Source organism: Macaca fascicularis, chromosome 3 (genome assembly GCF_037993035.2).
Source record: "Macaca fascicularis isolate 582-1 chromosome 3, T2T-MFA8v1.1".
Classification (NCBI taxonomy): Eukaryota; Metazoa; Chordata; class Mammalia; order Primates; family Cercopithecidae; genus Macaca; species Macaca fascicularis.
In genome coordinates, this window is record NC_088377.1 from 21,136,750 (window position 1) to 21,152,949 (window position 16,200).

General features: G+C 42.6%; 1 protein-coding gene across 6 annotated transcripts in view; it reads left to right on the forward strand.

Annotated features, from left to right (window-relative positions):
- Positions 1–14,898, forward strand: part of APP (amyloid beta precursor protein) — a 287,131-nt gene extending 272,233 nt beyond the window's left edge. For all 6 annotated transcript variants that reach the window (XM_005548883.4, XM_005548884.4, XM_005548885.4 and 3 more), the window contains 2 exons: positions 3,228–3,374; positions 13,676–14,898. In XM_005548883.4, coding sequence (XP_005548940.2) covers positions 3,228–3,374; positions 13,676–13,777 — 249 coding nt within the window. In that variant the 3' untranslated portion in view covers positions 13,778–14,898. The remainder of the gene's footprint in view (positions 1–3,227; positions 3,375–13,675) is intronic.
- The last annotated feature ends 1,302 nt before the right edge of the window (positions 14,899–16,200 follow it).

Sequence of the window (16,200 nt, forward strand, 5' to 3'; positions counted from 1 at the left end):
AATATTTTATTACTAAAAAATGCTAATGATCATCTGAGTCTTCAGCAAGTCCTAATCTTTTTGCTCACGGAGATTCTTGCCTTGATGTTCACTGCTACTGGCTAATCCAGGTGGTGATTGCTGAGGTTTGTGGTGGCTGTGGCAATTTCTTATGAAGTTTGCTGCGTCGATTGACTCTTCCTTCCATGAAAGATTTCTCTGTAGCATGTGATGCTGTTTGATAGCATTTTGCCCACAGTAGAACAGCTTTCAAAATTGGAGTCAGTTTTGCAGATCTAGCCACTGCTTCATCAACTGAGTTTATGTGATATCCTAAATCCTTTGTTGTCATTTCAACAATGTTCACAGCATCTTCACCAAGAGTAGATTCCATTGCAAGAATCCACTTTCTTTGCTCATCCCTAAGAAGTAACTCCTCATCCGTTCAAGTTTGATCATGAGGTGGTAGCAGTTAGTTCAGTCATGTCTTTAGGCTCCACTTCTAATTCTAGTTCTCTTGTTATTTCCACCACATCTGCGGTGACATCCTTTACTGAAGTCTTGAACCCCTCAAAATCACCCATGAGAGTTGGAATCATCTTCTTCCAAACTCCTGTTATTGTTGATGTTTTGACCTCCTCCTATGAATCACGGATGTTCTTAATGGCATCTGGAATGGTGAATCCTTTTCAGAAGGTTTGCAGTTTACTTTGCCCAGATCCATTAGAGGAATCACTATCTATGGCAGTTTTAATAGCCCTACAAAATATATTTGAAATATATTTTGAAGTGATAAGAGGCTGAAATAATAAGACTTGAAAGTTGATCCATGGGCTGCAGAATGAATGTGGTGTTAGCAGGCATGAAAACAACAGTAATCTCCTTATACCTGTCCTTCAGAGCTCTTAGGTGACTAGGTGTTTTGTCAGTGAGCAGTAATATTTTGAAATGAATCTTTTCTGAGCAGTAGGTCTCAACAGCGGGTTTAAAATATTCAGTAAACCATGCTGTTAAGAGATGTGCTGTCATCCCAGTTTTGTTGTTCCATTTATAGAGCATGGGCAGAGTAGATTTAGAATAATTCTTAAGCACCCTAGGACTTTTACAATAGTAAATCAGTCTTGGCTTCAAAAACTTAAAAGTCACCAGCTGCATTATCCCCTAACAAGAGAGTCAGCTTGTCCTTTGACACTTTGAAGGCAGGACTTCTCTCTAATGATGAAAGTCCTAGATGACATCTTCTTCCAAATAAGTCTGTTTCATCTCCACTGAAAATCTGTTATTTAGTGTAGCCACCTTCATCAGGAGTTTTATCTAGATCTTCTGGAGAGCTTACTGCAGCTTCTACATCAGTACTTGGTGCTTCACCTTGCACTTTTGTGTTATGGAGACGGCTTCTTCCCTTAAACCTCGTGAAATCAACCTCTCCCAACTTTTTTTTCTTCTGCAGCTTCTTCACCTCTCTCATCCTTCACAGAATTGAAGAGAGTTGGGGGCCTCGTTCTTGATTAGGCTTTGGCCTAAGAGAATGTTGCGGCTGGTTCGATCTTCCATCCAGACAACTAAAACTTTTCTCCCATCAGCAATAAAGCTGTTTTGCTTTCTTATCATTTGTGTGCTCACTGGAGTAGCACTTTTAATTTCCTTCAAGAGCTTTTCTTTGCATTCACAACTTGGCTAACTGGCACAAGAATCTTGGCTTTCAATATGCCTTGCTCACTAAGCTTAATTATTTCTAGCTTTTGCTTTAAAGTGAGAGACGTGTGACTCTTCCTTTCACTTGAACAATTGGAGACCATTGTAGGGTTATTTACTGGCCCCGTTTCAATATTGTGGTCTCTCAAGGAATAGGGAGCCTGGGAGTTGAGGGGCGGAGTGGCCAGTTTGGGGGGCAGTCAGAACACACACAACATTTATTGATTTAGTTTGCTGTCTTTATGGGCATGTTTCATGACACTGCAAAACAATTAAAATAGTAACATCAAAGGCCACTGATCACACAGATCACCAAACAGATATAATAATTTTTAATGTTTGAATATTTAAATAATTACCAAAATGTGACGCAGACATGAAGTGAACCTGTGTTCACTGTTGGAAAAATGGCACCAATAGACTTGTTTGATACAGGGTTACCACAAACCTTTAATTTGTTTTGTTTTCTTTTTAAAAAAAAATACTATCTGTAAACACTACTGTGCAATAAAGCTAGGTATGCCTGTATTTTCATTAAGTTGCAGAGCAAACATGATAATGTTTAGCTATAGTTTTACTTCATCTGGCATAAGATCAACTCCTTATATAACAAGATGATAAACGTTGTGGTGTGCTTCTATCATTTCATTCAAGTAGATAAAGTTGAAAAATAATGACTTGCTTTTATAAACAGTATGAAGCAATGTAGTGCAATAAATGAAATTTTATTTCTTCTTTACAATGTTCTCAAAATTCTTTTTATGTTTAATCCAAATAAAGAGCAAAAATAAAGCAACATTTCAGATTTTGGTTTCTGGAGACAATAGTAAGAAAGCATGAGTTATGAGTGACTTAAAATTCTTGTTGCCTATACTTCCCTTTGAAATAACATTATGCTTTAAAAAGCATTACACTGCTAAAGGTTAATTAGAATTCTGCTGAATTACTGTAAGTAACAAGATACCTTTTTTTCTATTGTTTAACTCCTTGATTTCAGAATACCTATTCCTGTGCATTAAAAGTGTCCCTCCAAGGAAATTAGGACATCTACAGGGTTGAAAAACACCCAAGTCTCAGTCACTTAGAGTCAGACATCAGGGCTCAGAGTTTCAAACCTGCTGTGACTGGGAAAATGCTGACCTCCTTTCATTAGTATGATCCGTGCCTTTCCAGCTTTTGATAGATACAAGCGCCATCTTCCCACCACTCACCAAATGTTCCACCTGTCAGAGTTTCAGGTCGCTGCAGACTTTGGTTTTGACATGTGAGGGGAAAGTAGACTTCCTCAGACTGGGGAAGCCACATGTTGTACATCGTTCTGTAAACTATGATTGTCATTCTTAGTAAGGAGAATATGTGATTTCTTTTCTTTTTTTAAGTAATCATCAAATACGTGACCAAACAGTTGGCCAGAGAATATACTGAAACTTTTCATATAACCTCATCCAAATGTCCCCTGCATTTAAGAAATGAAATTCTTCTAATTGCATTTATAAATTGTAAATTATATTGCATTTACAAATTAAAATTATTTTTCTTAATTTGTTTTCAAGGTGTTCTTTGCCGAAGATGTGGGTTCAAACAAAGGTGCAATCATTGGTCTCATGGTGGGCGGTGTTGTCATAGCAACAGTGATCGTCATCACCTTGGTGATGCTGAAGAAGAAACAGTACACGTCCATTCATCATGGTGTGGTGGAGGTGGGTAAACTTGACTGCATGTTTGCAAGTGGGAATTAAAGAAGACTATGAGAGAATTAGGCTTAGCTTTTTGCTAAGAACTAGCTAAGTATCTCTTTCAAAAAATGAATCAATGTGCTTCCATGGTGCTTGGGTTACAGCTGTTCTTTCTTGTTTTGCATTTTGTTCATTGCAACTTATCGTGAATATTCTGATCAAGGTATTGAGATTGCGTGTTGTTATCTCAACTTATAATTTGTTTTGAAGTTATCAAAATAACACAAATGATAATGCATGACTTTTAAAAAGTATGATTACTCTTAGACTTTTTTTTCAAAGACAACAAAAATCAGTGTGAGAAGTTAAAAATAAAAACAGAAGTAGGAAGTTGCTTTTTCCAAAAAAAACTAAACATATTTATTCCTGGATTTCTTATGTCTTAAATAGTCTGGCCTCTGAATACAACCAGGTCATAGTAAATAATGTGATTTTTCAGTGCAGACTTTTACCCTTTAAAGTTTCTCAGGAAATCACACTATACCAAATGGCCCACCAAAACATAAATGCTTGTTATTTGAGAGTTCTTCAACCCATTACCCTGCACTTCCACCTGAAATATCTTAGTTTCAAGGTGCTATACAAAAACAAGAGAGAGAGAAAGAAAATTTACAAATAAGTTATTTTTATGCATTTAAAATGCCATTTGGATGGGGGAAAAAGTGTTAAAATCTCACGGTATATGCAACTTTTTAGGAAACTGTCTTGCAGAAAATATAGTATAAACATAGCTTTTATATGCACAGGGAAACTGAAAAATTTGTGTGACATTTTGTTGTGATATTTTAAGAGTTATGGAATTTTTAGGGCTGAAAGATATATTGATGGTGATCAGTCAAATTCATCTTCTCATCTTGTAGATGAGGGAACTGAGGCCAAGGCAGAAGTGTTCAAATTACGCAGGGTCAAGCTCAGAGTCCATATTTCCCCTCATATTCCCCACTGCTTTTTTTTTTGAGACAGAGTCTCACTCTATTGCCCAGGCTGGATCTTGGCTCACTGCCACCTCTGCCTCATGGGTTCAAGCCATTCTCTTGTCTCAGCTTCCTGAGTAGCTGGGACTATGGGCACACTCCACCATGCCTGGCTAATTTTTACGTTTTTAGTAGAGACAGGTTTTCACCATATTGGTCAGGCTGGTCTTGAACTCCTGACCTGAGGTGATCCACCCACCTTGGCCTCCCAAAGTGCTGGGATTACAGGTGTGAGTCACCACGTCCAGCCCCCATTGCTTTTTCCATCAGAGAAAAGTCCAGATGTTGCTAGGGAGCTAAAGATTCCACTGTCCCCAAGGAACTGTGCTCTAAACCATTCTTGATTAGAAGAGGACAGAGTTTAAATAAATGAAATTTGTGGTGAAGCCAGAATTTCATTTTGCTCAGCACTTAAAACCTCTGCAGACTACAACAGAAGCTGCTGATGGAAGTTAGGTTTGAGCCTTATTTCCCCATTCATACTGACGTGGATGAGCAGTGTGAGGACGGAAACCAAGAGGAGAACAGGTAGCAGGGTGGAAAGGAACGGATTGGCTCATAGACCAGAGTGTGAGCACATAAAAGCAGTGACCCCATTGTCACGTTCGGTCATTGCACCTTTTGGAATGGTATCTAAGCTTGTGTCCCTCAAAACAGTGTAAGATATGTTCTCATTAGTATCAGTTTCTTTCATTTCTGCTCTAATTAATTTTTTTAAAAGTTTTAATTCCATATTTGAGCAAATAAAGATGTCCTCATACTTGAATAATTCAAGAGCTCTTTTTTGCTGTTGTTTTGTTTTGTTTTATTGTTTTGTTGTTGATTTCTTTTTTGTTGTCGTTTCTTTGTTTTTTGAGATGGGAGTCTCGCTCTGTTACCCAGGCTGGAGTGCAGTGGCATCATCTCCACTCACTGCAACCTCTACCTCCCAGGTTCAAGCAATTCTCCTACCTCAGCCTCCTGAGTAACTGGGATTACAGGAGCACACCACTATGCCTGGCTAATCTTTGTATTTTTAGTAGAGACAGGGTTTTGCCATGTTGGCCAGGCTGGTCTCGAATTCCTGGCCTCAAGTGATCCACCCTCCTCAGCCTCCCAAAGTGCTGGGATTATAGGCATGAGCCACTGTGCCCGGCCTTCAAGAGCCCTTTTTAATTTATTTAATATAGTTCTATCTTTGCTGCCGGTCTATCCATTGAAGTTGCCTGTCTTTGATGCCAAAGGCCAAAGACTTGGCTTCCTAGGGCTTCCGTAACAGAGTAACACAGATTGGGTGGATTAAGCAACAGAAATTTACCTTCTCACATTTCTGGAGTGTAAGATCTAGGTATCAGCCAGGTTGGTTCCTCCCCAGGCCTCTCTCCTTGGTTTGCAGACGGCTGTCTTCTCCCTGTGTCTTCACATGGCCTTCACTCTGTTCTGCTGTGTCCTAACCTCTCTCTATAAGGACACCAGTCATATTGGATTAGGATCCCCCCGATGACCTTGTTTAACTCTAATTACCTCTTTGACCCTATCTCCAAATACAGTCACAGGTAGAAGTACTGGCAGGTTAGGACTTCAACATGTGAATTTTAGGGGGACACATTTTAGCCCGTAACAGGCCCCAGGGATGCTGAGCATAAAAGCAAGGCCTCCACCAGGAGCTCTTTCCCCTGGCTGTGCATGAGACTTACCAGGTCCTACCTCAGACCTAGGGAAACAGAATTCCCAAATAGGAGCCTGAGAATCTGAGTGTTGAAAATTTCCCCAGATGAATGAGACGTGCAGTAAGATTTGAGAATCACTGACACATCATTGTAACACTCCTTCCTTTCAGTTCTATGCACAAGCCTTAGTTGCCTCCGAGATGACCAATTGCCCTTTAAGTGCTCTTCCAGCTGCCTGAATTAAAATGGTTTTTTTTATTTAGTCAGTTACCAAGCAGTGTCTCATTGGACTTAAAATGTCAGAGGAGAAGTTGACATTTTGACCCAGATTCTGAAATTAATTTTTAAGCCAGAAGGTATCCTTGCAGGAGCAAAGTCGGGAAAGATGGCTGTTCAGCTCTTCTCTAGATACTCATTTTGCTGTCTACTTGAGAGCAACTGGAAACCTTTCTAAATGAAGGGCCCCACCTCATTTGTGTTTTATGTCCTCTCATCTCCTTCTTCCTCTCAAGACCTTTGTGGCTATCCTTCCTGAAAGCAGCCCTCTGTCCAGTGCTGTGGTGTGTCTGTACAGCAGTGTTGAAATAGACCACGTTCCCCTTTTCTGTCCTCAAAAAAGGTGTAGTCTAGCTGGGATGGTAGGACTTGAACACAGGGAGTTGCAACCCAGCCTATGCATGTTCTCAGCTGGGAGAGCACTGTGGGCTTTCAGAGCACCATTTTTCTCAGCATCCCAGCGTCTGCACGGAACGGAAGTGATGCTTCTGAAACATCCTCTTCCTACTTTAACAGGCTCTCTCACACTCAAGTACATGGAAATACCTTTATTTCCGGCTCTGGCTAACCTTCATTAATCAGTAACCCTACTTCAGTAAGAACAAAAATGAGTACATGAATATTTCCAGTTGGACTCACCTCAGTCAGTCAGAACAGAATACCACTGTACTTACATACCATCGGTGCATGAAGAAGTCATGATGAAAGCATTGGTTTCCAGGAAACTGCTCGTTTTTAGAGTGAAAAATGCCTGCAGAAGATCACAGAGATAGGAACCCTAGGAAAAAAACCTGAGAACAAATGTATAAATGAAACAAGCCTAGAACAGTCACATACCACTTCACACTGGAGATAACATTCTGAGAAATGTGTCATGGGCGGTTTCATCGCTGTGCAAACATCATAAAGTACACGTACATAAATCTAGATGGTAGCCTGCTACGCACCTGGGCTACACACCTACAAGCTATTGCCTCTAGGCTCCACACCTGTGCAGCGTGTTGCTGCACTGAATACTATAGACAGTTGCAACACACTGGCAGGTATTTGTGTATCTAAACATAGAAAAGGTACAGTAAAAAAATACAGTATTAGAATCTTATGGGACCACCATCATGTTTGGTCTGTCATGGACTAAAATGTCAGTATATGGCCCATGACTGTATTTTTATTGGTAGAGTTGTTAGCATTTGGAAATGAACACTTGCTACTTTTGTTTTCTTAAAAAATAATAATAATAAGCAGTACATATTGAGTTACTGATTTACTTAGCCATAAGGCCAGAGAGTCACTCTGTGAGCCGCTGGCCGTGCTTTCCCAAGGAGGTAACTGTGCCTTATTGGTGCTTCAAGCAGTGAAGCAATAGCCCTTTATTATTACCACTCCCCAAATGCGCCCTCCATGTCAGAATACCCCTGTGGTGGCTGGAAATCTCAGCACTAGCTGAATCACCCACCCTTGCTCCTGTTTTAGGACATTCCTGCAAAGCCCACTGATCCCAGGATCTGTTTAGTGCAAGCGGTACTTTTCTACATTCACGTACATAGACACTGGATATTTAAAAACACGTATTGTAGCTCTTTCTGCTACTCTCCCCAGAGATGTCACCTTTAATAAGGAAAAGTTGGGGGCACAGCTTCTCTTTATTATAGGATGTGAAAAAGTTTTCCTGTCACAGATCTGATCACTGGAACACCAGGAGTCTCCCCGTCCCACCTCCTGGTCATCTCATTAATGACCTAAATAAGAAGAGAGTTCCTTATTTGGCTTTTATGGAGGTATGGCATATGACTTCTTCTGAGAAATGTGCTGTCACACTAGTGACTTCATAAAAAGATGTCCTTAGAGGTCCTTTCTTCCCAGCCAGAAACTGACCCACAAGGGTACAGATATACTGACGTCGGCATTGTAGAGTAGTTGGAGAGAGTGGTCAGGTTGAACGGAAAGCCACGATAAGGAGAAGTGAGGGTGGGTGCAGAACCTAGGAGTGGCTTCCTGCTTACAGAGCAGCAGGAAGAGAAATTGGAAGATCAAAGGAAAGCATCAAAAATGATTACAGGCCGGGCACAGTGGCTCACACCTGTAATCCCAGCATTTTGGGAGGCCAAGACAGGTGGATCACTTGAGGCCAGGAGTTCGAGACCAGCCTGGCCAACATGGTGAGACCCTGTCTCTAATAAAAATACAAAAAATTAACCAGGCATGGTGGCGCGCACCTGTAGTCACAGCTACTCAGGAGGCTGAGGCAGGAGAGTTGCTTGAACCCCGGAGACGGAAGCTGCAGTGAGCCAAGATCACACCACTGTACTTCAGCCTGGGTGACAGAGCAAGATTCTGTCAAAAAAAAAAGATTATGAAGGGATAGCAAAGGAGTTCCTGAACCTGCCTGAAGAATTGCTTGATGTTGGCAATAAACACAGTCAACTGCTTTCTAGTTTTATATATAACTATAAAGAGATGGCATCAAAATTAGGAAAACAAGCATCTACACAACTAAGTAGCAAGCAATTACTGGGAGGTTACTAGGAGGGATAAGTCACTAGCTTGAAAACTTCCTGGCTGTTTTCTTTGCTTTTATTTTTTTTTTCCTCATATTTGTGGCTCCTTTGATGTGTCACACTATTGTTGTGTTGTACGTCTTAGTTCCCTTACCCTCCTTTACTTGTCTGGTCCATCTCAATGACAGGATTCTGTCATTTGGCTTGACTCAGTCCGTTGTATAAAAGGACATCTATCAATCCGCATCCTGCTGGTTACTGTACATAATAAAATGTAAACGTTGTGTTTCCTGCCTCTTCTCCTAGCTCACACACCTCCATGTAAAGGGACAATAGGAGGAGACCTGGAAACTAAGGACACCCAAATAGAATGTTGTCCCTGCAGGCGGATAGCTGAGCTCTAAATTACTCTGGATACAGTGAAGGACTAAATGGTTCCAATGAATCAGGTTCAGGGAGAAAGAGAGAAAAGGGTAAGGGGGTATGGAGGTAAGCCAAAGAGTGTCAAAAGTTCTCCTCAAAGCTATTTTGGGGCAAGGCGGGGTCAGGCTGTTTGGGCTCAGCTCTTTTCAGCGTGTGTCATAGGCAGCAGCCAGCTGAAGCCGTGCCGCCATGCAGTACAGGGACCCAGGTCTCAGGAAGGTGCAGCGTACTGAGAACCAAATGAAGACTTCAGATCAGTTCCTGCTGCTGTGTGTTCCAGGCAGTCTGGGAAGAGAAGGACTATTCAGTGGTTGTAGGTATGTGTGTCTTCATCCCAGAAAGTGACAGATGTTCCTACCTGGTTGGAAAAATGGAAATTCTGTCCCTGACTTGTCTTTTTTTTTTTTTTTTTTTTTTGAGACAGAGTCTTGCTCTGTCGCCCAGGCTGGAGTACAGTGGCTGGATCTCAGCTCACTGCAAGCTCCGTCTCCCAGGTTCACACTATTCTCCTGCCTCAGCCTCCCAAGTAGCTGGGACTACAGGTGCTGCCACCACGCCCGGCTACTTTTTTGGGTTTTTTTGTTTTTTTTTTTAGTAGAGACAGGGTTTCACCGTGTTAGCCAGAATGGTCTCGATCTCCTGACCTCGTGATCTGCCCCTCTCGGCCTCCCAAAGTGCTGGGATTACAGGCGTGAGCCACCGCGCCTGGCCAACTTCATTGTCTTATTCCTTCCAGAACAAGCACCACGGGCTCAAACCTCCCCTGGCTCTGCTTTAAGAGAAATAATACTGCGTCCATGCAGAGGCCCTGTCTGCACAGGGGCATGGTGGGGCTGGCCTTCACCTGGTGGCCTTGCCACTGCTGTAGCTTAGCAATGAGGAAGAGATTGGTGAGCCTGCTGGAGAGGAAGGCTACCCTTACCTGCTGCTCTTCCTTTAGCCGTAACTATCCATAGATATGAGTACTCAGTTTTTCACATCTAGCTTTCAAGGGCTTAGAGATTAAAGATCCAATCCATACTCCTTGGATGCCCTTTTGTCAAGATAATCCCTTCTCCTGTAGCTCCTGAGCCCTCTGAGGTATGGCAGGAATGGCACAATGTAACTGTCCTCTCAGTGGCAAAAGGTAATAGGGTTAGCAAGTAGCGAAACAGAAGCCAAGAAAAGACAGGCCTGGATGGTGCGCCAGCCTTGGAGCCTCGCCTCTCTAGCCAGGGACTCAACTATTTGGCTTTGGAGTTTGAAGGGGAGATAAACCTATCAAATTGCCAGGTGTTCCCCTGCCCCTGACGCATGCAAATGATTGTTGACAGCGAGTGTGGTGGTGGATGTGCCTCCTGGAAGAGATGAAAGCGTAATATTCCAACAATGAAGCAGCATGGGGGCTTTCTTCTACAGTCAGAAACGTAGCAGCTTTGTGCTTGATCTCCTAAGCAAGATCATTTTTTTTAACCTGGGCATTCTTTGAGATGTCAGTTACGAGGTGGCGGGGAGCAGAAATGATGCCCAAGTTCGAATGGCATACTGCTGCAGGTAGGCTGTCTCCTGGCACGCAGATTTACAGGGTGAATGAAATCTCTCATGATTGGTGCTAATCTTTAACCATGGTGTTTTAACTTACAAGTTGGAGGCTAATTACACAGTTACAGTTAAAAGCCAGGTGACCTCATTTGTTGACAACAGTGCAGATCAAAGGAAAGAGGAGAGGATGAGGAAAACATCTGTGATTTGCTCCCAGAGGGACAGGGAAGCTGAGCATCCATTCGAGTAGTGTCCTCTGAGGACTGGCCTTGGTTAGAGCTTGTTGGTGGGAATGTGCTAAGGGGAGATGCCTAGGTCTGTCTTTGGAGTAACATGAGAGTTTGGCTGCAGGGGAACTCAGGCAGCTCTGAGCCATAGGATGGTAGATTAGAGGGATTCACAGTGGCACACAGTCTCTCCATAAATGGGAACTTGAAAATCAGGGCACGTGGCCGTGGTGACTCACGCCTGTAATCCTAGCCCTTTAGGAGGCCGAGGTAGGCAGATCACCTGAGGTCAGTTCAAGACCAGCTTGGCCAACATGGTGAAACCCCGTCTCTACTAAAAATACAAAAATTAGCCAGGCGTAGTGGCAGGTGCCTGTAATCCCAGCTACTCGGGAGGCTGAGGCAGGAGAATCACTTGAACCTCAGAGGCAGAGGTTGCAGCGAGCCGAGATTGCACCATTACACTCCAGCCTGGGTGACAAAAGCAGGACTCCAACTCAAAAAAAAAAAAAAAAAAAAGAATCAGGGCACATGATGGAGGGAACACTGTCCCAAGGGACGAGGGAGCTGTATATCTACCTTTTCCAGCTGCCTTGGGATGAGCCACTGCTAGTCATTCCACCTCCTTCCCAGACTGAAAAGAGTCAATCACTTCATGAAGGGGGGCTGTACAAAGGGACCACGGGGGACCTGATTATACTGACAGATTTTTTGAAACAGAGTCTCCCTCTGTTGCCCAGGCTGGAGTGCAGTGGTGCGATCTCAGCTCACTGCAACCTCTGCCTCCCAGGTTCAAAAAATTCTCCTGCCTCAGCCTCTAGAGGAGTTGGGACTACAGGCATGTGCCACCATGCCCAGCTAATTTTTTTATATATATTTTTAGTAGAGATAGGATTTCACTATGTTGGCCAGGTTGGTCTTGAACTCCTGACCTTGTGATCCGCCCACCTTGGCCTCCCAAAAGTGCTGGGATTGTGAGCCACCACCCCTGGCCTTTTTTTTTTTTTTTTTTTTTTTTTAAGATGGAGTCTCACTCTGTCGTCCAGGCTGAAGTGCAGTGGCACAATCTTGGCTCACTGCAAACTCAGCCCCCCAAGTTCAAGCCATTCTCCTGACTCCGCTTCTGGAGCAGCTGGGATTACGGGTGTGCACCACCACGCCTGGCTAATTTTTGTATTTTTAGTAGAGACAAGGTTTCACCATGTTGGGCAGGCTGGTCTCGAACTCCTGACCTCAAGTGATGCACTGACCTCAGCCTCCCAAAGTGCTGGGATTACAGGCATGAGCCACCGCACCTAGCCATATTGACAGATCCTTTAGTCTGAATTATTATCAGCCAGTGTGGTCTAGTCATGACATATCTAGCTCCATCTCAAGACCTCATGTCTTACTGCTGACACCACGTCCTCACTGGTACTTTTTCTTCTTTGGCTTCAGGGGCATTGCTGTGTAGGCTCAGATCTGTGCCAGACAGGGTGTGTAGGGGGAAAAACTGCATAAGTGGGGGAATGTCACTTAGCAACACTCAGCAAGGGGGAATGGGCCTGAAGTATTCTCCCAGAGGTGAATGAGCAGCCCATTCTAGGGAATATCCCTTTGAAGGACTGTCTTCTGTATGGTACATCCAAATTTTTCTCTGGAAAACATGCCTTTTCATTGTGATGATTTTGTATTTATTCTCTTCCATCTTACCATGGTTTTACAAAAAAGGAATTTTAACAGACAAAAAAGTAAGCCTTTACTCATTCAGCAGAGTTAAGGACCTCCTGTCTTCTGTGAACAGGGAGAGGTATAACAAATATAGTAAAACAAGAACAGCCACTGCCCAACCTGCAGAGTTGTAGTGGTAAGTACCCTGCCCAACCTGCAGAGAGTAAATTCCCCACACAGCTCTAACAGTGACACGGGAAGGAAAACGTCTTCAGTTACTGGCCTCACCTTAGTTAGAGGTAAAGCAACATATTAACAGAGAGGGTCTGATTTTAAACTTTTAGCTGAACATAATTCTATAGTATCTTAATTCTCAGTTTTTTAAAAATTACATAATCTAGAATGGGGTTGTCCTTGCTCTTTTTTCTTGTGCCAAATAATAGCCCCCTTTGGCATATGTATGTTATTGTTTTAATTAAGTGATTCTCAAACCTCTCTTTAACATTTTAACAAACATAAAATTTGATAGAAACGGGCTAGACTAAAATCAGCATGGGAAGATATTCAGCGGTCTAGGAAATCGAGTATTTTTCTACACAGATTTGAGTGTCACCCAAGATACAGTATACTTTGCTGAATCTCCCTCCATGATACTCTTGTGGTTTTATCTATCTTACCAAAACACTTCCAAGTAAAACAGGCTTTCATTGACACCATTTGTCCTTTATTGAGCCAACAGCGGAAGAAAAAATACCGTTGCACTGGGTTTATCCACTTACTGTGGAGCTGGGGAACCAGAAACCACCACTGGACACCTCATAAGCGCACCAAGGTTTCCACCGCCACCTGGTGGCTAGATGGAGCACAGCATCTGTATAACTGGTGGGCAAAGGTGTTCTTCTCCAAGATGTCAAAGTGGGGGAGAAAATCATGGGTGTTCTGCAACGAAGAGTACTGTACTCCTTATCTTTTTACCGCTTCTCCATGTTCACCCTTAAAGGATTGATTTTTATTTTTTACTCAGCTCTCCTCTTCCTTGTTTTTCAGGTTGACGCCGCTGTCACCCCAGAGGAGCGCCACCTGTCCAAGATGCAGCAGAACGGCTATGAAAATCCAACCTACAAGTTCTTTGAGCAGATGCAGAACTAGACCCCCGCCACAGCAGCCTCTGAAGTTGGACAGCAAAACCATTGCTTCACTACCCATCGGTGTCCATTTATAGAATACTGTCGGAAGAAACAAACCCCTCTGTTTTATGATTTACTCATTATCGCCTTTTGACAGCTGTGCTGTAACACAAGTAGATGCCTGAACTTGAATTAATCCACAAATCAGTAATGTATTCTCTCTCTCTTTACATTTTGGTCTCTACACTACATTATTAATGGGTTTTGTGTACTGTAAAGAATTTAGCTGTATCAAACTAGTGCATGAATAGATTCTCTCCTGATTATTTATCACATAGCCCCTTAGCCAGTTGTATATTATTCTTGTGGTTTGTGACCCAATTAAGTCCTACTTTACATATGCTTTAAGAATCGATGGGGGATGCTTCATGTGAACGTGGGAGTTTAGCTGCTTCTCTTGCCTAAGTATTCCTTTCCTGATCACTATGCATTTTAAAGTTAAACATTTTTAAGTATTTCAGATGCTTTAGAGAGATTTTTTTTCCACGATTGCATTTTACTGTACAGATTGCTGCTTCTGCTATATTTGTGATATAGGAATTAAGAGGATACACGTTTGTTTCTTTGTGCCTGTTTTATGTGCACACATTAGGCATTGAGACTTCGAGCTTTTTTTTTTGTCCACGTATCTTTGGGTCTTTGATAAAGAAAAGAATCCCTGTTCATTGTAAGCACTTTTACGGGGCGGGTGGGGAGGGGTGCTCTGCTGGTCTTAAATTACCAAGAATTCTCCAAAAAATATTTCTGCAGGATGATTGTACAGAATCATTGCTTATGACATGATCGCTTTCTACACTGTATTACATAAATAAATTAAATAAAATAACCCTGGGCAAGACTTTTCTTTGAAGGATGACTCCAGACATTAAACAGTCAAAGTAATTCTGGGCGGGGAGAGAAGAGGCAGATTCAATTTTCTTTAACCAGTCTGAAGTTTTATTTATGATACAACAGAAGATGAAAATGGAAGTGGCAATATAAGGGAAGGAGGAAGGCATGCCTGGACAAACCCTTCTTTAAGATGTGTCTTCAATTTGTATAAAATGGTGTTTTCATGTAAATAAATACATTCTTGGAGGAGCACCATTGTGCTGGTGTGAATGATTCTATGGTAACAATATTGACCATTTACTGACCTACAGTAAGAACTGTGGGTACCCAGTGAGAAATCTTCTCATGTTGAGTACCCACACCTGTTGTGTCTTAATTGCAAGTCTGAGTAGGAAGTTAGGGCCAACTTGTGTCTCCCAGTGCTGGCAAAATATTTCCTAGACCTCATTTACAGTCTTTACTTGATCTAAAATATTTTGCTTCCATATTTTGGCCCTCAAGTTTGACCCAAATGAGAGACAAAGGGAAAAGTTCCAGGGAAATAAAAATTAAGACAGCTGATTGTTATCTGTAAAACAGAGTTTCTTTTTGTTCTCTTTGGTTTTGTTTGTTTGTTTGCTTTTTATTGAGACAGAGTCTCACTCTGTCGCCCAGGCTGGAGTGCAGTGGCGTGATCTCAGCTCACTGCAAGCTCCGCCTCCCGGGTTCAGGCTATTCTCCTGCCTCAGCCTCCCGAGTAGCTGGGACTACAGGTGCCCGCCACCACGCCCGGTTAATTTTTTGTATTTTTAATAGAGACAGGGTTTCACCATGTTAGCCAGGATGGTCTCAATCTCCTGACCTCGTGATCCAGCTGTCTTGACCTCCCAAAGTGCTGGGATTACAGGTGTGAGCCACCACCCCCGGCCAAAGCAGGGTTTCTTATCCTGAATGCCACTAACATTTTGTGGAGAATAATTACTTGTCAAAGGGAGTTTTCCTGAGCAGTGTAGGATATTTATTTAGCAGCATCTACCCCCTGGCAATCAAATGTGTCTCTGGACATTGCCAGATGTCTTTTAGGGGACAAAGTCAATCACATTTGAGAACCACAGCTCTGTAGTTTAAAATAATGTCGTATGTAACATAATTTTGTATTGGGAAAGTCTCCTTCTGTTAGTTCAGGCTGCTGTAACAATCCCATAGACTGGGTGGCTTTAATACTTCTGTCTCTCAGTTCTGAAAGCTGGATGTAGGAGATCAAGGTGCCAGCACAGTCAAGTTGGCCAGGGCCCTGTCCTGGTTCACAGATGGCAGCCTCCTGGCTGTGTCCCTGTAACAGAAATGCAGGTTCAGTCACTTGCTGCTTGCCGAATCCAATTAAGAGTGAGAAAATGGTATAAAGAAAATGACTTTTTATTCCAAAGCTAGCTTGGGGGAAGACGTGCAGGCTTCCTGCCTTAAGGATATTGCTTCACTTTTGGAGCAGAAAGTGGGCACGGTTTTTTGTTTTTTGTTTTTGAGACAGGAGCCTCGCTCTGTCGCCCAGGCTGGAGTGCAGTAGGGCGATCTCAG